This window comes from Pseudorca crassidens, chromosome 19 (genome assembly GCF_039906515.1).
Source record: "Pseudorca crassidens isolate mPseCra1 chromosome 19, mPseCra1.hap1, whole genome shotgun sequence".
In the NCBI taxonomy this organism is placed as follows: domain Eukaryota; kingdom Metazoa; phylum Chordata; class Mammalia; order Artiodactyla; family Delphinidae; genus Pseudorca; species Pseudorca crassidens.
Genome location: NC_090314.1, coordinates 49,418,777 through 49,445,346, shown reverse-complemented (window position 1 = coordinate 49,445,346; position 26,570 = coordinate 49,418,777). Strand labels below are relative to the sequence as shown.

At 35.5% G+C, this 26,570-nt stretch overlaps 1 protein-coding gene across 12 annotated transcripts in view; it reads right to left on the bottom strand.

Moving 5' to 3' along the window:
• TANC2 (tetratricopeptide repeat, ankyrin repeat and coiled-coil containing 2) overlaps positions 1–26,570 on the bottom strand; it is a 362,156-nt gene that overhangs the window by 129,713 nt on the left and 205,873 nt on the right. For all 12 annotated transcript variants that reach the window (XM_067717046.1, XM_067717048.1, XM_067717051.1 and 9 more), the window contains 2 exons: positions 18,114–18,300; positions 7,588–7,851 (listed from right to left, as the gene is read on the bottom strand). In XM_067717046.1, coding sequence (XP_067573147.1) covers positions 7,588–7,851; positions 18,114–18,300 — 451 coding nt within the window. The remainder of the gene's footprint in view (positions 1–7,587; positions 7,852–18,113; positions 18,301–26,570) is intronic.

Sequence of the window (26,570 nt, the reverse complement as noted above, 5' to 3'; positions counted from 1 at the left end):
TGGAGCTTTTAATTGGTACATTAACTTTAGACTTCACTTGTTTAAGAATCTTTATGTTGCTAAAGGTATATAGCTAAATCTAACTGACCAATATATTTATTCAATCAGACCTACTTTCGTAATCAATAAAAAGTACATGATTGTTTAAAAAATTTCATTACATATGTTACTTCAATACACTGTAGTGAGTTAAAATCTCAGAAAATATTAAAAAAAAAATCACCATAAACATTTTATATGTGCTGACTCCATTCCCTGAAAATAAAAGTGTTATAAAAGCCACATATCCTTTCCAATTCTCTTTAAAATCAAGAATTATGGAATAACACAGACAGTTTTACTCTTCAGAGTTCAATCCAGCATCAGCCTCATATAATTCCTTGACAATTTCCTGGTCGTGACAAATGTGGTCCTGTAAAGATGCCACAAAGCTCAAGCTAAAGAGGATGCTTCTCTTCCCCAGGTGGGGAGAAGTCTAGAACACAGCAAGGACCAATTAAACAACTAATTCCCTAGGTTTTTAAAAATGTGATGAAAATGGTATTTTCATATCATTATTCAACATTAATTGGTCTCTAAAATAAATAATTATATCACTCATACTGAGATAAAGTTTAAAAAAGAAGGAAATTTAAAAGCTGAGTTTGAACAAAGCCTTTTATTACTGGCATTCATCACTCCCCAACCCCATTCATATACTTAGAACAATTTAATAAGTAAAATATACTGACTCTTTTCCCTATTTCAAACTCATCTCATATTTGAAATCATCAATCATTCCTGTTCACCAAGGAGATGTGAGTATTTGATCTTCCCCCAGCTTGGGGAACCACTTCTACGTACATTAGAAAGTAAAGGAAAACATATATATCTAGAGCTAAAATGAGAAGAGAGGACCCTCCTGAGCTAATACAATTTACTGTAAAAACTGATTTAGGTATCTAATCACTTAAGCTACTAGAGATTGTGGTCTTATCATATATTTACACACATTATACAGTCAGCAGGTGAAAGTAATTTTGTCCTTCTACATTCTGGAAACACTTTCAACCTATAATCTATTAAATTTTGAAAATAATTGAGTCGTTTGGTTTACTTTCCTGCCTCTGTGTGAGGATCTGAAACCATGGTTTCCAGATACAGAACATGGTTACAGATACAGATACATGGTTTCCCATACAAACTACTCCTTGACCTATGACTTGCCCTGTAGGCAATAGCAGGTCTGTTTGTATTACATTCAACATTGACAAGAAATAATTCTCTGATGAAGTATTTTGTTCAACATAGTCAGTAAGTGCTCCTCCAACAGTATAAAATCCTATTCTCCAGGACAGATCTATTGAAGAAGCATGATCAGTACTGCTTAGCAATCTGAAAAATCTCTGCTAGCCAGAAAGGCCAGTGTTATGAGATGACCACTGTGACAGATGAAAAACTAATCAATAATTAAGGTTTATCGGAATAACAATTTAGACTAATATTATCCCTTTTATTTATGTTTTAACATGAGGGAGGGTAGAAGGAAAAAAAGAAGGAAGAAAGCATTTAAGTATGTAAGGAAGTATTTTTCAGTACTTGAGTTAAAATAAACTTCAATAACAAAGAAAAATCAGTGTTTTATAATACTTGATATAAACAGTTTTACTTTCTGTTAAAATGATTTAAAAAAAATGGCACCAAAAGCATGGTCCACAGAAGAAAAATCTGATAAATTGATGTCATCAAATTTTTTGTGTTTCAGATGAATGGATAAAGAAGATGTGGTATATACATACAATGGAGTATTACTTAGCCATAAAAAAGAATGAAATAGTGCCATTTGCAGCAACATGGAAGGACCTAGAGATTATCATACTAAGTGAAGCAAGCCAGACAGAGAAAGACAAATATCATATGATACCACTTGTATGTGGAATCTAAAAAACGATACAAATGAACTCATTTACAAAACAGAAACAGACTTACAGACATAGAAAACAAACTTATGGTTACCAAAGGGGAAAGGCAGGGGGGAGGGAAAAATTTGGAATTTGGGATAAACAGATACACGCTACTATATATAAAATAGATAACCAACAAGGACCTACAGGGTACTGTATTCAGTATCTTGTAATAACCTATAATGGAAAAGAATCTGAAAGAGCATACAAATATATATGTATAACTGAAACACCTTGCTGTACACCTGAAACATTGTAAATCAAGTATACTTCAATAAAGGAATAAAAATTTTAAAAAATTTTGTGTTTCAAAATACATCAATAAGAAAACAAAAAGATAAGCAACAGAGTGGGAGAAAATATTTTACAAACACACCTCTGATAAGGATTCGTATGCAGAATATACAACAAATTCTAACAACTCACTAATAGGAAGACAGACAGCCCATAAAAAATAGTTATTTCACCAGAGAAGATATATGAATAGCTAATAAGCACACAAAATAAACTCAACATCATTAGTCACTAGGAAAATGCAAATTAAAACCACAAGACAGCATTTCACATCTGCTAGAATAACCATAATAAGAGGTAAGATAATAACAAATGGTAGACGGGAGGTGGAGAAACAGGAGTCTCCACACACTGTGGGTGGTGCAGTCGCTTTGGAAAACAGTTTCGCAGTTTCTTAAAAAGTTAAACATAGATTTACCCTATGATCCAGCAATTCCAATCCTAGGTATCTATTCAAGAGAAATGAAAATATATATCCATTCAAAGACTGGCACAAGAATGTTCATAGCAGCAGTATTCACAATAGCTAAAAAATGGAAAAAACCTCAATGTCCATCAACTTGGTGAATGGACAGATAAAATGAGGTAGAGACGTACAATGGAATACTATTTGCAAGAAAAAGGAACAAACTTCTGATACACCTTAAGTAAATCATCCAGTTCTTGAAGTTATTTGGATATTTTTAATCAACACTAAAAATAGGTATTTCTTCAAAGATCTAGTGATGTCACCTAGGACTGCTATTTCTAAACCAAAGACAAAGGAAAACCCTTCTAGAAAGACAAGAGCTTAAACATATACTTTATACGTATTTTAAGTTGAGGTATAATTTATATACATAGTGTACATAAATCTTAAGTATTTGGCTCAATAAATTTTTATCTGTGTATACACCCATGCAACCACCATTCAGATCAAGATATAGAAGGCTCCCTTAATTGATACTCCCACCAAAGGTAACCACTACTTTAGTTCTTCACCACAGAAGTGCCATAGTTTTGTCTGTCTTTCTGAACTTTATATAAATATACATACTTCATATAGTGTGCACTCTCCACGATGTTGTCTATAGCAGTAGTACATTCTTTTTCATTGTTGTACACAATTCATCAAGACTGTTGATGGACATGTGGATTAATTTCAGCTTTGGGGTATTATAACTAAAACTGATATGAACATTCTTATATCTGTCTTTTGGTGAATATAAGGACTTATTTTTGATGGCTAGTCTATGCAGGAGTGGAATCGCTAGGTCTTAGATAACATGCACATATAGCTTTATACACCTTTAACAGATCTTGCCAAGCAGCTTTACAAAGTGGTAATGCCAATTTATTAATATACCCCCATCAGCGATGTATGACAATTCCAATTGCATCACATCCTCACAAACACTTGGCATTGCCGTTCCTTTTAATTTTTTTAGGTATGGGTATAATGGTATTTCATTGTCAAGAACTGTGAAGGATCTGATATTTTATCCTACTTGTAAGCTAACAAGCCTGGATGCTTGAGGAAGAAGACATGAGACATCTAGGTCATAAATGAAAGACAGTTTATTACTCAGAGGAGTAACAGTAGCCAGAGTATCGACATTGTGTCAGTTATGAGCCCCAATTCCCACAGGGTCATACAAAGAGGGCTCGGTGAAACTCGCACGTGCAGATGGTTGTATTGCAAGAGAGACCCTCTGTGCCTATAGACTAGCTTGCATTTTCTAGGATTTTATATAAATGTAATACAGTATGTACTTCTTAAAACTCTGGCTTCTTTCACTCAGCATTAACTATTTTGAGATTCATACATGTTGTTGCAGTATCAGTTCATTCTTTTTACTGCTGGGTAGTATTCACTGTAAAGATATGCTTAATTTGTTTATCCATTCACCTGTTGATGGGCATTTGGGATACTGACAATTTGTGGCCATTACAAATAAAGCTGCTATGATTTGTGTAAATCTGGGTAAGAACATATGCTTTCATTTCTCTTGTATAAATCTTATTGATTTTTGACCTCACATGTCTCTTACATATATTATAATCACATGTAGCTATATAATATATATTATATTACGTATATAATATGAATATTGTATGTATAATATATATTTTTTAAAGAATCATAATATTAACGTTTTACTAAGAAGAGAGGGGAAAGTGGCTTTTCCTTTTGTGTTTGAATCTGAATTTTTATTTTACATATATAATATATATGAATCTTTAATTTCTAGAATATGTCAGCAGGAACCACTGGGCAAGGAGATTATAGCTCATTTCTTGTTTTGTTTTCTTCTTTATATCTCTCTGTATTAAAAAATCTAATAAATGTTATTTTTTAAGGTAAAAAAGAAGAAGATCTCTCAAGCCACTCTCTCAACTCTATTGATATAACCTGGCAATTCAATTCACTATAATTTTGCACAATACCAGAAGCTTTTAACTATTTTCTCTAACTCCAGGCTTTTGCCCTTCAGTCTATCTTATAAGGGATGGATACGTACAGTCATTCTTTTGAACTGCAAACGTGATAATATGGCTCCTGTTTAAACTCACTATCAACAAAGTAAACCCAACATAACATCAGAGTGCATAAGGTCTTTGGCATCCCTTTCAACATCATTTTCTACCATTCCTTCCATATACCCCAGGTCCTAGTCATGGAGAAATACCAATTATATGCCAAGTTTTTTAACTTCTTGGTGCCTCCTTCCTCTTTCTTCTCTTAGTCCTTCTAGTGAATTCTTATTTGTCCTTCTCTGTGATGTTTTCTGTTCTTCTCTACCCTACTCTCCCCTTTGCACTTAGATGCTTCCTTCTCTGTGTTCCTATGGTACTTCATAAATTACTGTATTATAGCATTTATCACACTGTAGCCAAGTAGGTTACCAAAACAACAATGGATGTCAATTAGAATTCCCTCCTGTAATTCTCCCAAAAAATCTTAATATTTGCTTCAGTCACTGTTCCAATGGATATGCAAAAAGTTACTGAAGTACAATTGTAGCCACGAGTATGTTGACGACTACAGTGAAGTTGCTAAATGGCAGTTTGCAAAAACATACCATGAGAGGCAGGTAAGAAGTCTGAAAAATTCACAAATTGAATAATTCCCTAAAAGTTGACCACAATTTAATAGATTTTATTAAGTAACTAGAATAACAGTGCTTACAAGATAAAATTCTAAATAGACAAAAATCTTACAATCCATATAATGGAAGAATGTACTCTTCATCTGATAAAATACTGCTTGCTTTTTAAAGTTTTTTAAAAAACATATTTCAAATTATACTTTTACCCGGTGATTAAAATACCTGGTATAGAAACCTGGGTTCTATACAGTCAATTTCTTCAATATCTATTAGTTAGAGAAATGTCTGATAACTTATTGATGCTTCTGACAGCTGCCTTATGCCAATTTCTGGAAAGCAACAGTGTTAGAAACCTTTAGAGACAGTGAGGGATGAATCATATCTGTCTAATTAGTCCTGTACAACTTTTTGTAAAACTTAAAGTTAGCTTTTGCATAGGGTAAAATAATGAATCTTTACAGACACTTACTCTCAAGAAGGGAAAAGTATTTTATAATCTCTTTAGTGAACTAAAAAGAGAACAAAAGAAGCTTATACCTCTGTTTCCTACTAAGTGCTCAGTGTTCTTCTCAAATAACAGAGCCAGTTCTCTTAGAAATCACTGCAACTTGGTTAAGAAGTAAATTGGGATGTACCATTAAGGCTGGTAGCTATATTTTCCATTTTTATGTAAGCAAGGATTTAAATGCTTCTCTTTTGGATAGATTGAATTTGCTTAGCAATTTCTCATAAGTTATAGCAGTCTAGGATTCTAAAAATGATGTCATGGTTGGGGATCATCATACTTAAAAGAACCCAGGAGAGAAAATTTTCTGTCATTATATAAAAGTGAATAATCTTGAAAAATTAATATTAGAATCTTCTGCAGTTACTGATCTTCCAGATGAGCCATGCTCCTCGTAATCACATGTGATGACAGATGCTGATGGTCTCCAGAGGACGGAACAAAGAGTAATGGTTTAGAAAAGGTACAGAAGGGAGATGGGAAAGGCAAGAAGCATCACACCATCATCTGCGTAACATAAATAATTACATCTGGAAAGAGCTCTTGATACAATAAGTATTTTATTACCTTGTGTCAGTGAGATAAACCCATCCTGACACTCATCAGGCAAGTAAGAAAGACAAACATAACTTTGATTTTGTAGCATGGACAAAGTCCAGATGATGATGCATTTTGAAAATGTCAGAATGCCCAACCGTTCTGCAAAAGTCTTGGTCTGAATTATTAAACAGCAACTTAGCTGTATTAAAAATATCCCTTGACGTAGTTCTGAACAGCTGCTAAAGAATAATGGCTCCATATTCCAGCCACTTATTATCTGTATCATCCCCTTATGACTGAGACTGCTAGTGGTGTTTGAGTTATTCTTTAGCAATGTAGGTAAGGTACCTGATGATTCTACTATGGGAAGACAGCCAGTGTACTGTGAAAATACTGAGCTCTTTGAATGGGGAAGTTGAATTCTTGCCTGCTTGTCACTCTCTCAAACTATAGGTGATGTTTCTGGTAATATAAATTCGACTGAAATATACTTCAATTTAATAATGTTTTTAAAATTTTATTTTGGCTGCACAGCGCAGCTTGTGGGATCTTAGTTCCCTGACCAGGGGTCGAACCCAGGCCCTTGGCAGTGAAAGCTCAGAATCCTAACCACTGGCCTGCCAGGGAATTCTCAAATAATGTTTTTTAAAACGAAAGTTTTTGAAACCTAAAATCTCAAAGTGAAATCATTTGAAAGACTTCTGATGTGAGAAAAGACTTTTAACAGCTTGACAATATACTTTATAGGTTCTCTTTTTGATTTTATGTGTTTTTATTTTATATTTATATTTTGGTTTTCTTTTAAGATTTTTTTTGATGTGGACCTTTTTTCTTTTTAAAGTCTTTATTGAATTTGTTACAACATTGCTTCTGTTCTATGTTTTGGTTTTTTGGCCGGAGGCATGTGGGATCTTAGCTCCCTGAGCAGGGATCAAACCCGCAGCCCCTGCTTTGGTAGGTGAAGTCTTAACCACTGGACTGCAAGGGAAGTCCCTATTTTATATTTATATTTTGGAAGCAGAACTAAACAATCACTTAAAGAACACAAACCTTCCCCCAGGTTCAAAAAGATAATACACATGTATGTTACCCAAACATAAAAGAATAGCTTAGTTGAAGAAGATGAATGGAAAATTTAAATACTGTCAGAGCAGAATTTATCTTCATTTCAATATATATGCCAATAAAATGGTGATTTAAAACAAATAAAACTTACCTGCTACTGAATTTGGCCGTGGCATAAGATAAAGAGGAATAGACTGTACTGACTGTGATAAAACTGTTTCCAAATTCCTCTCTGGGATCTTATTCAGACTATAGGTGGAAGCCGTCATGTTTTCATCTACTCGATATAAACAGGAATCCATGCTGGATTTTTGAGACTGCCAAGGCTTTATGTTTCCTCCAGATCCTAATTCTTTACTGCTTTCCCCAACGTATTTTGTGCGTTCCATGTTTTCAGAATAGCTTGTCAAGGTAGCTGAAGAAAAGAATAAAGTGAATTAAAAAAGAAAACCAAACCTAGAGGTTAATCTGTTTACTACTCTCCAAATACATGACTAGATAATGACAATATCAGAAACATTATTTTTAAAAAGTTACTGATGATCTCATCTCCATCATGAAGTTTAAACAGTTGAAACCAAAATATAACTCTCTCACACAGGTTCTCTCTCAAAGATTTACTTTTAACAACTCTATTTGAATGAATTAAATTCATATATCAGTGCCAAAGGGCCTACAAATAGGGCCCATCAATGGTAAAAACTGTGGAATTTCATCAAAAGGGAATGTACATACTTTTCATGGATTGCTGGAGAGCCCCAGAGGTGTCAAAAAGATCTTTATAGTCTTTTTACCCTATATTTTTCCTTCCTGGCCCTTTATATGAAACAAAGAATTAGAGAATATAGAAACATTCCCTAAGTAGATGCTAATATAGGAGAAAGAGTCTAAGTAAGGAAACACTACAAGGCCTCTGTTTTTAATTAAAAATTCAGTTCATATATTTATCTTTCAGTCATAAATAGCCCAACGGATCCTAACCTTTTTGCCACCAAACACAATGTTACACCTTCCCCAATGAGATTTTATGGGTTCTGTAGCATACTGTATAATTTCTAAATACGTTCAGTGATAACATATAGGTGTAAACTTATATTACGTGTGTATGTGTCTGTGTGTGTTCTTTTTAAACAGATGCATGCTTCTTTTCCTAATTTCTGGAAATTGTCTTATTACTTTAAAATATATTTAAACATTTTTCTTTCTGTAAAATTTGACTGAAGTATAATTTCATTTGGTGTAAAGATGTGGTGATTCAGCTGGCTTTTAATTCTTAGCTAGAGGCTTGGAGTTCACACAGCTGCTAGGGTCAGTATGATGAAAGCTGGAGAATGTAAAACTTCTGTTTCCCGGAGGACTTGTCTACATGTAAAGTGTCTGTTAGTTAACCCTTTGCCTTTCATGGTTTTTTTTGGTGGTGTGTCCCAGCAGAAGTTTTTAATCCTTAGGTCCCAAATCAGAGCTGGCTGAGATTCACTTGTATCTGTGTGGTCTCACCCTGGTATATATTCCAGAAATATACCCCTTTTCTCCAGATAAACCCTGAGCACATTCAGTAGGCTCCAAACACTGGAACACGACACCTTTAAAGGTCTGAGAAGGTAGTAATGGGTTTCACTATTTTCAATATTTCAAATAATTTGTAAGTAATAATATGTTTTCAAATAATTTATAAGTAATAATATGTTGACTAGTTACCTAAAACATCAAGCTTCTATAAACACAGCTGCAATTATATCAAGGGTGATAACATTAGTTATCTCACGTTGAACAGAAATTTTGGCATATATATATATATATATATATATGTATACATACCATATATATATATATCATACATATATATACATTTGATAAATAAAAAATGAGATAGAAGCTATTGGATAATGAATAGAGTGATGCTGAAAAGTTTTTCAAAAATACAGGGCCTATCAATAAAAATTATGAAAGTCCTCATTGATGGTGAAAAGATTTGAGAAACTTTGAATTAGTTCATGGTACAAAGAATTATTCATTGGCCTATGGACCCTATTTTATCATTTAAATGATAAAGTTTATAATAAGGAAGGGCTTCTATGGTCATGGTATTTAAAAGTAAAGACAAGGAAGACATCCAGTTTCCCAGTGTGAGAAGAGCAGTGATGTCATTTTGCACTACAACTGTACTATCTGCATGAACCAAACCTGTTATTACATAGTTCACTTGTTTTTCAAACCCAAAGTATCCCTTGTCCTTTTTCACTGGAGAGAAATGTATCTAGTCCCTGGCACACAGTATATGATCAACAAATATTTGTTGAGAGGATGAATAAATTAGTTTTATTGGATGCTCAATGGTCCAGAACCATTGGGGCACAGAAAGAGTGAAAACAGACAACTCACATAAAATACCAGAAGTAAAATCCTCTGGTTAACCATTCCCATTTAGGAATTTTGTACATTTCTGCTTCATTGATGCTTTTCACAGAATATGGTGACTTTTAGTTTATTTCATTCACTTATCTAGCCAATAAAATTTTATTGAGCAACTAGTATGTGTCAGACTACAGTGGTGAACAAGATAGGTCCTAAATCTTTAATCCCAGAAAAAGGACAATCCTGTGGCAAAAGAGGCCACACACAGAAAAAATGAAGAATCACAAAATGAAATGCTATTTTCTTTTTCTTGGGGTACGCGGGCCTCTCACTGCTGTGGCCTCTCCCGTTGCGGAGCACAGGCTCCGGACGCGCAGGCTCAACGGCCATGGCTCACGGGCCCAGCTGCTCCGCGGCATGTGGGATCTTCCCGGACCGGGGCACGAACCCGCGTCCCCTGCATCGGCAGGCGGACTCTCAACCACTGCGCCACCAGGGAAGCCCTGAAATGCTATTTTTAATAACAACATGCTAATGTCTGCACATTAGTCAATTTTATGGATGCTCCTATTTTACTCAACCACTCCTCTAGAGTGAGAACTTATCATATCACTTAAAGTCAACAAGGTGAATGAAGCACCAGAGAATGCAATGATATTTTGGTTCATGCGGCTACTAAAAGTTTCAAAAGTCTAAAGCCCAAGCAGTCTATATGTCAGACATTGGCCTACATAAATTAAGCACCCCATGTGCAAAGTTTCTATGAGTGGAGTTGAAGAGGAAGACATGGCCTCTCATTGAAAATTATACATATTTGTTTTCCACGAGACCTATTCTATCTCCATTTTAATTCTCTAGACCTAGTCATTCCCATGTGGAACAAAGAATAGTGGGAAATATTGAGTTGTAAGTAATTAAGGAGATTTTCCTGAGAATTTCTCCATTTTCCTTCCTTGATATAGAAAAATAAATTGCTACCTCAGTAGAAAGAACTGCTTACATGGCATTTCTGTTTACATTGCCATATAGGCCAGGAAGATAGTGTGAGGAAGTAGGAATTACAGGCTTATAAACAGGCTCATTGTGAATAAAATTAGCTCCATATATTTAAGTTTTATTGAGGTACAATTTACATACCATAAAATGCACCCATTGTAAGTGTACATGGGTACAAGCACATTTGCTTGTCATCTATAATAATTAAAAACTGATAGTAGGGACTTCCTTGGTGGCACTGTCATTAAGATTCCACGCTCCCAATGTAGGGGGCCTGGGTTTGATCCCTGATCCAGGAACTAGATCCCACAGGCATGTCTCAACTAAGGAGCCCACCTGCCACAACTAAGGAGCCCATGTGCTGCAACTAAGAAGCACTCGAGCCACAACTAAGGAGTCCGTGAGCCACAAGTAAGGAGCCTGCCTGCTGCAACCAAGACCCGACACAACCAAATAAACAAACAAATAAATATTAAAAATAACTGATAGTAGTAATTTTTATCTTGATTCACTACTTTGCTTTTGCTGATAAAAACTAAATTTTTAATGCTGGATAATAGTCTTAGGTCATCTGTTCTGAGAGAGAATTATTTTAGAACCATGCACTGTTTTGTAATAATTAGGACCATGGGTTTTGAAGTTATACAGACCTGAACTTGAATCTTAGCTTTGCCTCTTAATATCTATGTGATCTGGGACCAATTATTTTTGAATCTCAGTTTTCTAAGTCTAAGAAAGATTGTTATAGTATTATGTAAGACAGAGTTAATTTACAGCTAGACTGGGCCAGCCCTACACTTATCTCTGGGGATGCCTGGAACTCTGGTACTGACTCTTAGCCAAGATAAGGTCAGCAGGGATAACTAATGATTTATAATTTGCTGTTTAAAGTTTGAAACTCCCCTGGTAGCAACCAGGTCTAGTTGTTTATTGACAGCTTACACCTGGACTACTTAGACAGCCTGGCTTAGCTATGTGACCAGAGGGGCATAAAAAGCTTCACTGTAAACTTCTGGGGAGCTCTCCTGAAACCAAGATTCCTTATACAAATCTCGGTGATTTATACTCTGGGGACAGGCACATCCTATTTGATTAAGAAGGAACCTGGATATATATGGAATCTAAAAAAACAAAAATGGTTCTGAATAACCTAGGGGCAGGACAGGAATAAAGACGCAGATGTAGAGAATGGACTTAAGGACACGGGGAGGGGGAAGGGTAAGCTGGGACGAAGAGAGCGAGTGGCATGGACCTATATATACTATTAAATGTAAAACAGATAGCTAGTGGGAAGCAGTCGCATAGCTCAGGGAGATCAGCTCGGTGCTTTGTGTCCACCTAGAGTGGTGGGATGTGGGGGTGGGAGGGAGACACAAGAGGGAGGAGATATGGGGATACATGTATATGTATAGCTGATTCACTTTGTTATACGGCAGCAACTAACAACAATGTAAAGCAATTATACTCCAATAAAGATGTTAAAAAGAAAAAAAGAACGTGGAGAACTGCACTTGGGAATGGATCCTCGGTGCTCGCCGGCATTCTCTTTCGCCTGCTGTACTGTATCTTTACTAAAAGCTTTTTGTAAGCATTTTTCTGCAGAGTCTTATGTACCCTTTCAATTATCTGATCCTGTGAAACCTTTAGAACTATTTTCTTATGAGATGATTGTAAGGAATAAGTAATGGTACCTGCCTCGTACTTTGTACTCAATCAACGGTTGTTGTTACTATTATTATTATTATTGTTATTTTAGTTAGGTCAATTATGCAAAAGAAATGCTCTATTTGGTCTCCTTGATCAATTTAATAGGCAGTATCTAGACTTCTTTAACATATATGCCATGCCATATAAATATAACGCTACAGCTACCAAAAATTTATTAGTGCTAAGTAAGTAGAAGGTGGGAAGGATGACAGTCACTGGCACAATAACTGGAGAAACTTAGCAGTGAAGATACAATTGCACATTTCTGAAAACAGGTTGGAGAAAATATAAAAAAAAAACTCAAGTTATCTAATGTTCAAGTTTATGACTCAGGGAGGTGATTTTTTAAACGTGAAAATTTGGATCAAAAAAAGAACATACAACATCCTACTGGAATATATGTTACTAAACGAACAAAGGTCTTTGATGAGGAGTTTCTGATTTTGCTTTTTAGTTACTAATGTGAAATACTAGGAAAACATAATCACTGAACAATGAGCAAAGCTGTAGATGTTTCATCTTCCCAGGTGTTAAGTGATATAAGGCTAAAGGATATAAGAACAAATTTGGCAATAAATCAGAACCTAAAGAAAAAAAATTCTGAGATTTAATTAAAAGAGGGAATTCAAGAATTATACCTTTCTGGGACTTCCCTGGAGGCACAGTGGTTAAGAATCTGCCTGCCAATGCAGGGGACACAGGTTTGATCCCTGGTCCGGGAAGATCCCACATGCCGTGGAGCAACTAAGCCTGTGCACCACAACTACCGAGTCTGTGCTCTAGAGCCCGCGAGCCACAACTACTGAGCCTGAGTGCCACAACTACTGAAGTCTGCGTGCCTAGAGGCCGTTCTGTGCAACAAGAGAAGCCACAGCAATACAAAGCCCACGCACTGCAATGAAGAGTAGCTCCCGCTCACCGCAACTAGAGAAAGCCCGCGTGCAGCAATGAAGACCCAGTGCAGCCAAAAATAAAAAATAAACAAATAAATTAAAAAAAAAGAAATTTAAAAAGAATTATACCCTTCTGGAAGGAACTGTGATCTCCAGATAAACAAAAGGCAAGAAACATGCCTAAATGGATCCATGCTTAAATTCATTTTGCTGTGTACCACCACATCAAAACAGCCCATTATTAAAACTTAACATGAAAAAGGAATAGGATATAAAAATGATGTATATCTCACAGAGTTTATGATTATCAAGATTTTTGCTCGAAGCTATATAGGAGCTTATATATAAGCTAATAGGAGATTATATGTAGTTGGTGGTATTTAACTAGCCACATATATAAGACCATTATACCATTAAAGTTATACCAATAAAATAAAAGAGTAACAAATATGGGGGCTTCCCTGGTGGTGCAGTGGTTGAGAGTCCGCCTGCTGATGCAGGGGATGTGGGTTCATGCCCCGGTCCGGGAAGATCCCACATGCCGCGGAGCGGCTGGGTCTGTGAGCCATGGCCGCTGTGCCTGCGTGTCCGGAGCCTGTGCTCCGCCAACGGGAGAGGCCACAACAGTGAGAGGCCCGCGTACCACAAAAAAAAAAAAAAAAGAAAAAAAGTAACAAATATGCAATTACATTGTAAACACCTGACAATCATGTCAGTGACATTTTACCACATATTTAAGAAAGGTTGTGAGTTTGAGGAAAGGGAAGCTATGACTGGAACAGAGAATGCTTTCTGTGGTAAAAATTAAATTACATCTGGGGTGAATCTAGACCACATAGAATCTAAGAAGTTACAGTTATTTACAACCTTTTAGAATCTGAGAGAGGAACTTTTTACATTAACAATACTTAAAAATTCAGGAACTCTGCATTTCTAGTATTCTGATTCTTATAACTAGAATTCTGCATATTTTGGCATGCTGTAAGAGTGATACAGCAGGCATCACTAAAATTCTGATTGCTATAATTACAAAATGTAATCATAAGGAATTCACACTGAACTGACTGATATATAAAGAAATCAAAAATAGATCATTTAAATTAATACATTTAATAACTTTTGTGCTTTTCGCTGACAGGGCAAGATTTAAATATGGAACACTAATAAACAACAGACCATCTTGGAAGTTTTTGTTTGAAATAATTAAGCAATATTTAATTTGGAAAAGCAGATGTTTCTATAATCAGCAGGGAAAATACTTGAAACATATTTAACAGTTAAGGTAGGCTAGCCTTGAGATTCACAAGGTAATAACAATATCTTTGACTATTATTACTTATGCCATATACAATTTTCTTCCAAATCAGACTGAAGTGAAAAAAAACTAAAGGGAAGCAAGTCATTTCTCAAGATAAGCTGCTCACATATAATTCGATAACTACTCTATAGTCTTATGTAATTTTAGGAACAGACATTATTCTCTTTCTTCTCTCATTATTTTGCAAGTAAATCTGTTTCAGTATTTATACACATTAAAGAATGGAAGTTCATTATTCTTCAAAGTAGCTCTCTTATCCACAAAGGCACTTATATTTACAAGGAACACAATTTTGGAAATTTATCAGAAAAAAAAAATGAGGAACACTGTCGGCTATAAGTCAAAGCAAGATCTCATTTTTAATTTTCCGAACATTATGAACATTTATTCTGAACACTCACTGACATGTTAAGCTTCCACTTCGAAAGGTAACTACTTGTAAACGGATTTTATCCAATCTGTCAGTACCATGCCTTCTGCTTGGATGAATGTATTTCTAAAGCTATTTTTTAATGTATGGCAGAATAGATGATATGCAGTTACAGACACTCTAATAAGATCAACAGAAGAACCCAGGAAGAGGTGTGGCTGGGATTATAAAAGTCACTGGGCCAAAATGAATCATAAAGAGAATTTAAGAGAGTAAGATTAGTCGATGGAGAATTCTAATCTCTATTATTTATTAAAAATTTAATAAAGTTCCATCTTGTACCCAATGGTCACTCTAAACACCTGTCAAAAAGTAAAGTGCCAGGTCAGTCCTTTATCCCCTATCCTTCCACACTTAAGCTTTCTTTCCTTTGAGCACCTACTATGCTACCATATGTCAGTCACTGGACTAGGTGCTACAGATACGGATGAATAAGACACAATTTTGCCTAACAAGAAACAGTCTAATGGTGAAAAGCAGGCTCCAAAAGTAATTATAATACCATGTGTTAAATGTAATGGTACAGATATGCACAGGTATTACTGGGAACACGGAATAATAATATGTATTGGATAGGAGGTGGAGTGGAGAAGTGAAGAGAGGTGGTGGTAGTAGTGGTGACAGAATACTCAAGGTGAATCTTAAAAAATATGTAGGAGTTAGTCAAGAGGGAGAGAGGAGATTACAAGGCAGAATGATCAATATGAGCAAAAGCATAGAGATGAAAAAATGAATGTGTCAGGTAACAACAAAATCTAAAGTTGCCAGAATAATATATACAAGGCCGAAAGTAGTGGGCTTGAAGGCTGGAGAAATTGGCTGCGGTCAGATCAGGAGAGGCTGGCCTTTATCTGCTAGGTAAATGGGAGTCAAAGGAGTGATCTGATCAGATTTGATTTTCAGGTAGTTCACTACATCTTATAGGTAACAGAATCAAAACAGTAATTGTTTTTCAGTTAATTCACTTTGGTGGCTGTGTGAAAAACAGACTTAGGACAAGGCAAAAAACGCAGAGAGAACAGTTAGATTTGTATTAATCTAGGTCTAAGATAATGCAGACTATCAAGGCAATGCTAGGAAAGATGAAAAAACAATACAGGGATGAGAAATACAGGGGGAAGGAAGGTGGGAAGGACTCTCCTCTTGGCTTTCTAGCTTGGGTTCCTGGGTAGGTAGTGATGTCATTGTAAGAGAATATTTTGGACAAGTTTTTGCAAATAAATTTGAAAGAAAAACCATTACTAAGGAAAAGAGATTCAGAAAGAAAAAGAAAAAAATTTAAGTCCTATAGTATTAAATACACTGAAATAGTAGTTTAAAAGATTGACATAAAGAAAATAACAGGTCTGAAATATTTTAATGGCAGGTCCTACTAAATAGTCCAGAAACAGGTAATTCCAATTTTCTATAAACTATTTCAGAGGTTAGGAAAAGAGGTCAATTTTCATCATATTTTATCTATGTATTTTATTTAGTTAAAATATTTAGCTATTTAATGATAATACCTTCATAATGACTTCTCATATAAAGTAAGCACAAGTCAGAAATTATTATGTTACATACTGAGGGTACATTAAATTATTAGACATGAATCTGCCTTTTAGGAGCTATATAGTAAGTTTTAAAATCAGGAAATGTGAGTCCTCCAACTCTGTTCTCCTTTTTCAAAATTGTTTTGATTATTTGGGGCCCTTTGAGATTTCACAGGAATTTTAGAAAGGGTGTTTCTGTTTCTGCAAAGAACATTGTTGGGATTATGATAGGGATTTCACTGATTCTGCAGATTGCTTTGAGAAATATTATTTTAACAATATCAGTCTTCCAATCCATGAACACAGGATATATTTCCAATTATTTAAGTCTTTTAAAATTTCTTTAGCAATGTTTTGTGGTGTTTAGTGTAAATGCCTTTTGCCTCCTTAGTTAAATTTATTCCTAAGTATTTTATTCTTTTTGATGCTACTGTAATGGAATTGCTTTCTTAATTTTATTTTTTTTTGGTTATCCATTGTTAGGGTATAGAAATGCAACTGGTTGTTGTATGTTGATTTTGTATGCTGTAACTCTGCTGTAAAAATACTCTTTTTATCAACTCATTATTTATTTAAAGTGAATAAATTCACGTTGATGTATATTCATTTAAGTACTAGAGATATGCTTAGTTGACATGGCATTAAAATATTTGCAATAATATCTAAACAAATAAATATTTTGATTTGATAACCTTTAGAAGGAAGCCAAATGAGGAAAAAATATTTCATTGTCTTTATTCCTTTATCGTTTTCACTTTCCTAGTCTCTTCAGCTTCTGTCATTTGTTGAACAGCCTCTCCTCACCCCTTCCTTGAAACTTTTATCTTCCTTGGCACTGGTAACATTATACTGCCCCAGTTTTTCTCCTATCTGTCTGACTACCCTTTTTCTGTATCTACTGGCTCATTCTCACACCGCTCACCCCCTGCTCAACTTGAACATGCCCTAAGATTCTGTGCTCAGTCTTCTTTTCTTCTCTTTGCATTTCTTTGTCTTCAGAGTCTTCTTTTCCCAAAACTTTGCTCACTTCCATGTGACTGACTCCCCTTAACAAGTATACAACAGGCAATAATACGAAGAACTGAGAACCACCAAGAAACTACTAGTTCAGTGAGGGATAAACTTTTTCTGAACCACTTCTGTTGGTAGACAGATGATGCATGTGAATTTACAAGAAGAAGTAGAAAGAACTTTTTCTATTCATCCATTCTTTTATCAGATAATATCTTTAAAGGACTGGTTAAGCAGGGAGAGATACCTCTCATTTTGTTTACCCTTTATGTCTCTCTCCTGTATCATTAAAAAGAAAAGGACACATTTTATATATACATCTCAGTAACTCAAAAGCAGAATTTTTGAAAACCTTGAGCTTGTGTAATTATTTTAAAAAGAAAAAAAGACACAAAATGCTTTCTTTTTTAATGATTAATATAAAAACCAACTTACCAATGATACCGCTATCTCTGCTTTCAAGGGTGGAGGTTGGACTAGTGACAGCCCCATAGCTGCTATCCTTGGCAGTTGCATTTGTACTGACTTGCGGGAGAGTAGAGCAGGGGCTACTGGCTGGTGGAGAGGCAGTGCTGCTAGTCAAGGTGGAACAGGGACTTATCCTCTGGGTGATTGCTGAGGTCTGAAAAATTTAAATGAAAAATGAGATAAACTGATCAGCTGTTAAAGTAAAATATATCTTATGGTAAAACACATGCTTTGATAAGAAAAAAAAAATTCACATGCACAACTTTTACATCTATTAGGTTCTGTTTGTTTTTGCCTTCCGGGATAAAGCGTTCTGTGTTCTATAATTAAGGTGAAACTTGATAAATTTAACATGAGCAGAGACTGGCCTGTTTTTCTGCCTAGGAAACTCACAGTGACACGTAGTCTTTATCACTGCTATGAACTAATAGAGGAATTTATTAATCACAAAATTTTCTTGCTATTTTCAATCGAAATTTTTCTGAAGGCTTGGAACTTTTTCTTGCTAATAATTTTCTTTGGATAGAAAAAAAATATCTCTGCAGCCAAAGAGAAATAAAAATAAACTTCTTAATGCAAATAAATGTTTTTTTTTGATACACAGGTGGTTGCTCAGAGGCAATAAATGAATGCAGGGAAAATGCCTTATCTAAAAGTTTGTCAAATAAAATAGATCAAACAATATTAATTTAATACAAAATGAAATAATTTCTCTGTAGAAACTGATTACAGACTGAGATCACTGAGTGATTCTTACACCTAAAGTTACCTCCTTTTCACATTTTTGATGGGAAGTAATGAATAATCACCAAAAAGACTGATGCTAATATATTCTGGTTTACCTAATTTAATGACAATTCGCTTTTCTTTAGCTCTTTCTACCCAAATAAATTAATGAAATAATGAATGAAAGTCTATGTTTTTTCAAACACTCAAGAAATGTTATCCTACCCTGATACCAAAACCAGACAAAGATGTCACAAAGAAAGAAAACTACAGGCCAATATCACTGATGAACATAGATGCAAAAACCCTCAACAAAATACTAGCAAACAGAATCCAACAGCACATTAAAAGGATCATACACCATGATCAAGTGGGGTGTATCCCAGGAATGCAAGGATTCTTCAATATATGCAAATCAATCAATGTGATAAACCATATTAACAAATTGAAGGAGAAAAACCATATGATCATCTGAATAGATGCAAAAAAAGCGTTCGACAAAATTGAACACCATTTATGATAAAAAAAAACCTCCAGAAAGTAGGCATAGAGGGAACTTACCTCAACATAATAAAGGCCATATATGACAAACCCACAGCCAACATCGTTCTCAATGGTGAAAAACTGAAACTATTTCCACTAAGATCAGGAACAAGACAAGGTTGCCCACTCTCACCACTCTTATTCAACATAGTTTTGGAAGTTTTAGCCACAGCGATCAGAGAAGAAAAGGAAATAAAAGGAATCCAAATCGGAAAAGAAGAAGTAAAGCTGTCACTGTTTGCAGATGACATGATACTATATGTAGAGAATCCTAAAGATGCTACCAGAAAACTACTACAGCTAATCAATGAATTTCGTAGAGTGCCAGGATACAAAATTAATGCACAGAAATCTCTTGCATTCCTATATACTAATGATGAACAATCTGAAAGAGATATTAAAGAAACACTCCCATTTACCATTGCAACAAGAAGAATAAAATACCTAGGAATAAACCTACCTAAGGAGACAAAAGAGCTGTATGCAGAAAGCTATAAGACACTGATGAAAGAAATTAAAGATGATACAAACAGATGGAGAGATATACCATGTTCTTGGATTGGAAGAATCAACACTGTGAAAATGACTCTACTACCCAAAGCAATCTACAGATTCAGTACAATCCCTATCAAACTACCAATGGCATTTTTCACAGAGCTAGAATAAAAAAGTTCACAATTTGTGTGGAAACACCAAAGACCCCAAAGAGCCAAAGCAATCTTGAGAAAGAAAAACAGAACTGGAGGAATCAGGCTCCCTGACTTCAGACTATACTACAAAGCTACAGTCAGCAAGACAGTAATGGTACTGGCACAAAAACAGAAATATAGATCAATGGAACAGGATAGAAAGCCCGGAGATAAACCCACACACATTTGGTCACTTTATTTTTCATAAAGGAGGCAAGAATATACAGTGGAGAAAAGACAGCCTCTTCAATAAGTGGTGCTGGGAAAACTGGACAGCTCTATGCAAAAGAATGAAATTAGAATACTCCCTAACACCATACACAAAAATAAACTCAAAATGGATTAAAGACCTAAATGTTAAGACCAGACACCATCAAACTCTTAGAGGAAAACATAGGCAGAACACTCTATGACATAAATCACAGCAAGATCCTTTCTGACCCACCTCCTAGAGCAAGCGAAATAAAAACAAAAATAAACAAATGGGACCTAATGAAACTTCAAAGCTGTTGCACAGCAAAGGAAACCATAAACAAGACGAAAAGACAACCCTCGGAATGGGAGAAAATATTTGCAAACGAAGCAACTGACAAAGGATTAACCTCCAAAATATGCAAGCAGCTCATGCAGCTCAATATCCAAAAAACAAACAACCCAATCCAAAAATGGGCTGAAGACCTAAATAGACATCTCTCCAAAGAAGATATACAGACAGCCAACAAACACATGAAAGGATGCTCAACGTCACTAATCATTAGAGAAATGCAAATCAAAACTACATGAGATATCATCTCACACCAGTCAGAACAGCCATCATCAAAAAATCTAGAAACAATAAATGCTGGAGAGGGTGTGCAGAAAAGGGAACCCTCTTACACTGTTGGTGGGAATGTAAATTGATACAGCCACTGTGGAGAACAGTATGGAGGTACCTTAAAAAACTACAAATAGAACTACCATACGACCCAGCAATCCCACTACTGGGCATATACCCTGAGAAAAGCATAATTCAAAAAGAGTCATGTACCAAAATGTTCATTGCAGCTCTATTTACAATAGCCCGGAGATGGAAACAACCTAAGTGTCCATCATCGGATGAATGGATAAAGAAGATGTGGCACATATATACAATGGAATATTAGCCATAAAAAGAAACGAAATTGAACTATTTGTAATGAGGTGGATAGACCTAGAGTCTGTCATACAGAGTGAAGTAAGTCAGAAAGAGAGAGACAAATACCGTATGCTAACACATATATATGGAATTTAAGGGAAAAAAATGTCATGAAGAACCTAGGGGTAAGACAGGAATAAAGACACAGACCTACCGGAGAATGGACTTGAGGATATGGGGAGGGGGAAGGGTAAGCTGTGACAAAGCGAGAGAGTGGCATGGACATATATACACTACCAAACGTAAGGTAGATAGCTAGTGGGAAGCAGCCACATAGCACAGGGAGATTAGCTGGGTGCTTTGTGATCGCCTAGAGGGGTGGGATAGGGAGGGTGGGAGGGAGGGAGACACAAGAGGGAAGAGATATATGTATATATGTATATATATGTATATATGTAAGTGATTTATTTTGTTGTAAAGCAGAAACTAACACACCATTGTAAAGCAATTATACTCCAATAAAGATGTTAAAAAAAATAAAACTACAATGAGGTTATCACCTCACACCAGTCAGAATGGCCATCATCAAAAAATCTACAAACAATAAATGCTGGAGAGGGTGTGGAGAAAAGGGAACCCTCTTGCACTGTTGGTGGGAATGTAAATTGATAACAGCCGCTATGGAGAGCAGTATGCAGGGTCCTTATAAAACTAAAAATAGAACTACCATACGACCCAGCAATCCCACTACTGGGCATATACACTGAGAAAACCATAATTCAAAAAGAGACATGTACCACAATGTTCACTGCAGCACTATTTACAATAGCCAGGACATGGAAGCAACCTAAGTGTCCATCAACAGATGAATGGATAAGGAAGATGTGGCACATATATACAATGGAATATTACTCAGCCATAAAAAGAAATGAAACTGAGTTATTTGTAGTGAGGTGGATGGACCTAGAGTCTGTCATACAGAGTGAAGTAAGTCAGAAAGAGAGAAACAAATACCGTATGCTAACATACATATATGGAATAATAAAAAAAAAAAGGTTCTGAAAAACCTAGGGGCAGGACAGGAATAAAGACGCAGATGTAGAGAATGGACTTGAGGACACGGGAAGGGGGAAGGGTAAACTGGGATGAAGTGACAGAGTGGCATGGACATACATATACTACCAAATGTAAAATAGATGGCTAGTAGGAAGCAGCTGCACAGCACAGAGATCAGCTCAGTGCTTTGTGACCCCCTAAAGGGGTGGGATAGGGAGGGTGGGAGGGAGACACAAGAGGGAGGGGATATGGGGATATATGTACATGTATAGCTGATTCACTTTGTTATAAAGCAGAAACTAAACACCACTGTAAAGCAATTATACTCCAATAATGATGTTTAAAAAAAAAGGTTATCCTTTTCAAAACAGTATCTGATCAGTGGCAAAATTACTTGGAGTACTAATGATAAATTTAACATCTTTAAATGTTAAATTAAAAAAAAAGCATTTCAACTTTACATACAGAGTTTATTCATAATCTCTCTGCTAAAACTGAAGATTTATATTTTATAACTTGACTGGAAAATATGCTGATCACTGAATATGAGAATATTAAGGCTCTTTGACTCGTCCCCAAATGATTTCCAGATGCAATCTCTTATATTTAATTATCTGTGTTGAATCCAGGTTTTGATTTTAATTTAAATGCTATAACCAGGTCATAAAAGATACATTCAAGTCAACCAAGCATAAGTGACATTCTCAGAACCCTGCAACCAAGTAAATCTTTTCAATCATATGAATAATATTAGAAACTGATTTTTCTTAACAACACAATAAGCCCTCAAATCTATGCCATTTCTCTTCTATATAATTTTTCTCCAGAAGAGGGAGGAGTTTCAATTTCTTTGTAATTTCCTCTATTTCTATAAAATGATGTTGGTCTACCAGAGCAATGAATTTTTTAAAAACTGGGCTTGCAGTAGAATTTCCTGTGGAATGTAAAAAACAAGTTCCCCTACAAAACTGACAGATACTGAACCCCACCCCAGTCTTACTGACTTAGAATCCTCCCTAGTTAGAATCTGGCATGGCAATTTTTAACGGCCTCATTCTCAGTTTAAGAAATATATGGGTACTGTAATAGAACTGTATTAGAGTCTTCTACATTAGATACATCTATACTATAGTCATTCCATGTTGAAAAAGTTTAATTTGGGTATAAATCTATTACCTCTATAGCAACTAATTTCCATTTTTAGACAAGATTCTCAGTCGGTTCTTTGAGAAAGGAAACTGTATTATACGCATAATATAGCCAATGTGGAGGTTAGGCTCAAATGACACATAATTTTTACTACAAGTTATTTTCTGGAAAATAAAGCATTCAGCACAGACTATGCTTTAAAAGTTTTAACTGTAAAAGCAAAGCTTAAAGATCAAGCCATTCAGAAAGCAGAAAATTGTTCATGGCTTGTGAATTAAAAGGCAAGCCTTATATTTATTTAAGGAGGCTAGTTAATGAGACACAGAAATCTCTTCTGGGCACAGAAAGACAACATTATCTACTCTCCATACTGCAGGCTAAAATGGACATCTAATTAAGCCGCTCCGCTTCTAAAACCTTTCAGTGGTTTTCCCATTGATCTTTTAGTGGTCTCCAGAAGGATCCCAAACTCCCAATCGGATCTCTTCAAGGTTCTACAAATACCCAAGGGAAGAATCTAATGATGGAATTTATAAAGTACATCCTAATACACCAGAAACTACTGAGAGAAGAAAATATAGTGATCAGTTGAATATCACTTTCAATATGTTGTCCTTTGCAAAAAAATGATATATGCTGACTTGCCTGTGCTGGATTTTGTCATTACTAGCACTATTCTGAGGACACCATTACTATATAGGGTCTTTCTAAACAAAGCAATCTAGCTTTGTCAGTATGTTGTTTAGTACAGAAGAAAGTCACTAAGTGAACATGACCTCCTAGTTCTTAATAATTTTCCTAAGACTAGAAATTCCAATGGTCAATTCAGCCACTTTCTTCTGTGGTTCCAAGATAGTTTCATGGTATATTATATTCCAAGAGGGCTATCATGTAGCTTCATTATTAATATTTTACATTTGTTCAATGTTTCGTAGTTAAAATTTTTTAAATGTTATAATTGATACTTCATTATTTCCTTATCAACCAAGTATGAGGCATAATAAATATTATTTCCCCATTTGAGAAATGTGAAAATGAAACTACCCTAAGTATGCAAGCTATGAAGCAATTTCCCCCAAATCATACAGTTCCTGCATACATTTACATGCTAATTATATTGCATATATATCTTTTGTTTATATGACACTTTACAGCTTACAAAGTGATTTCATATTCATGATTTAACTTGATCTTCACAACAATCCTGTCATTATTTCATGCTATACTGGACCAGTACGGTGTAGCTATTAAGAACATAAGTTGTAAAAGCAGACTGCCTGGATTTGAATACTAGTCCATCACTTTCTGGCAGTGTGCTTCCATTTTTCTTTACCTGAAAATTGAAATATAAATGAACCCTACACATCTTCTACCTTCTGGTTCAGTGACTTTTCTGTTATACTATATCACTTTAATTACATTAAATCAATGATACTGCTCATTTACTTATTTTATGACGAATTTATTCAGTAAACGCACAAAGCACGCTCTAATCTGAAATCTTTATTTACCATGACCAGGAAGGGGCTACCTGATTTCTAAATGAAGTCACAAGTCATGTGACTTCATTTAGAAATTACTGCAACAGGCTGTGACATGAACTATCTCAAAAGCAACCAAATATAAATTTTAGCACCTCAAGAAATGTAGCTTTTTAGAAACACAGGGTCCTTGGCAAATTCTCAGATTGTAATGTCATGTTTCTTGGTCATTATTAGAACAGTCATATTTTAACCTGCTGTGAATATAAAGAGATAAAAAGTAAAATAGATGTTTTATTTATACCAATTTAAATGAAGCTCTCAACATGTATCATTTCTATTTTTTATTCACAGATCACAGCATACTGACATAGTTACAATGTAAATTAGTTAAAAAAAAATCCCTATCACCATGCAGCTTACATTCTTGTATGATATACACAACCCCCTCCACAACTAAATATATAATGTAATAAATTAATAAGAGCTATAAAAAAAATAAAGTACCAGGATAAGGGGATACAGTGATGGGCAGATGCTATTAGATAAAGTAATTAAGGAAGAGGCCTCTCGGAGGAGGTAACATTTGAGCAGAGCACTGGATAAAGTAAGGAAGTGAGTTATGTGGGAAGAACATTCCAGTATAAACGAATGTTTTATGTGTTTGAGGAATGACAGGAAGGCCAGTGTTGCTGGCGAGCTGCAGGTGAAAGGGAGAGGGGTAGGAAATGATGTAGGAGAGGCAGCGAGGGGTCAGATCAGGTAGCCCCTTGCTGGTCATGGTAGAGATTTCAGATTTAATGTTAAATGTGGGGGAATACAGTGGGCGATTGAGAGAAGAGAAGTCAAAGGACCAGGCTCACATTTTCAAGGATCACGCTGGCTTCTGTGTAAACAGACTACAGGGGGCAAGAGTGGAAGCAGAGCCCTATTAGGAGGCCATTTATTCAGACAGTAAATATTTATTGAGCACCTACTAATAGTAGACATTGTTCTAGGTGCAGAGGATACAGCCGTAAATAGAACAGGCAAACGTTCCAGCCTTCTAACCTTACATTCTAGGAGCTATTGCACTAGCCCAGGCAAGAGATGACAGTGACCTGGATTTAGGTGTACCAGTGGAAGTAATGAAAAGGGATCAGATTTAGCATAAATTCTGAAGACAAAGCCTACATAATTTGCTGAAAGAGTGAATGTAGAGTGTGACAGAGTAAAGCCAAGAATGACTCCAGTGCTTTTGTCTTATGCCTGTAGGTGATGCCACCTATTCAGACAGGAAACTCAGTAGAAGGAGCAGGTTCTGGGGAAAAATGCAAGAGTTCAGTTTTTTGACATGTTAAATTTGAGATGTATCTTCGACACATAGGTAGAAAAGGTAGTGTAGGCAGCTAAAAATACAGATCTAGAGTTAAGGGGAAAGGCAGGGCTAGAGATAGTTTAGGAGTTAAGACAGTATTTAAAGACATAAGAATGGAAGAGTTTCAATCTGATTAGAATCTCCAGGTATTTGAATCTTACAGAAACTGCCCACGTGATCAGAATGTGCAGCCAGCAAAACCAATGACCTTAGGAGTGAGAATATAAAGAAAGGAAAAGTCTGAGGAGAGAGCTCTGGAACATCTGAGCATTAACCACGTGATCGACAAATATATTCAAATAGTCCTTG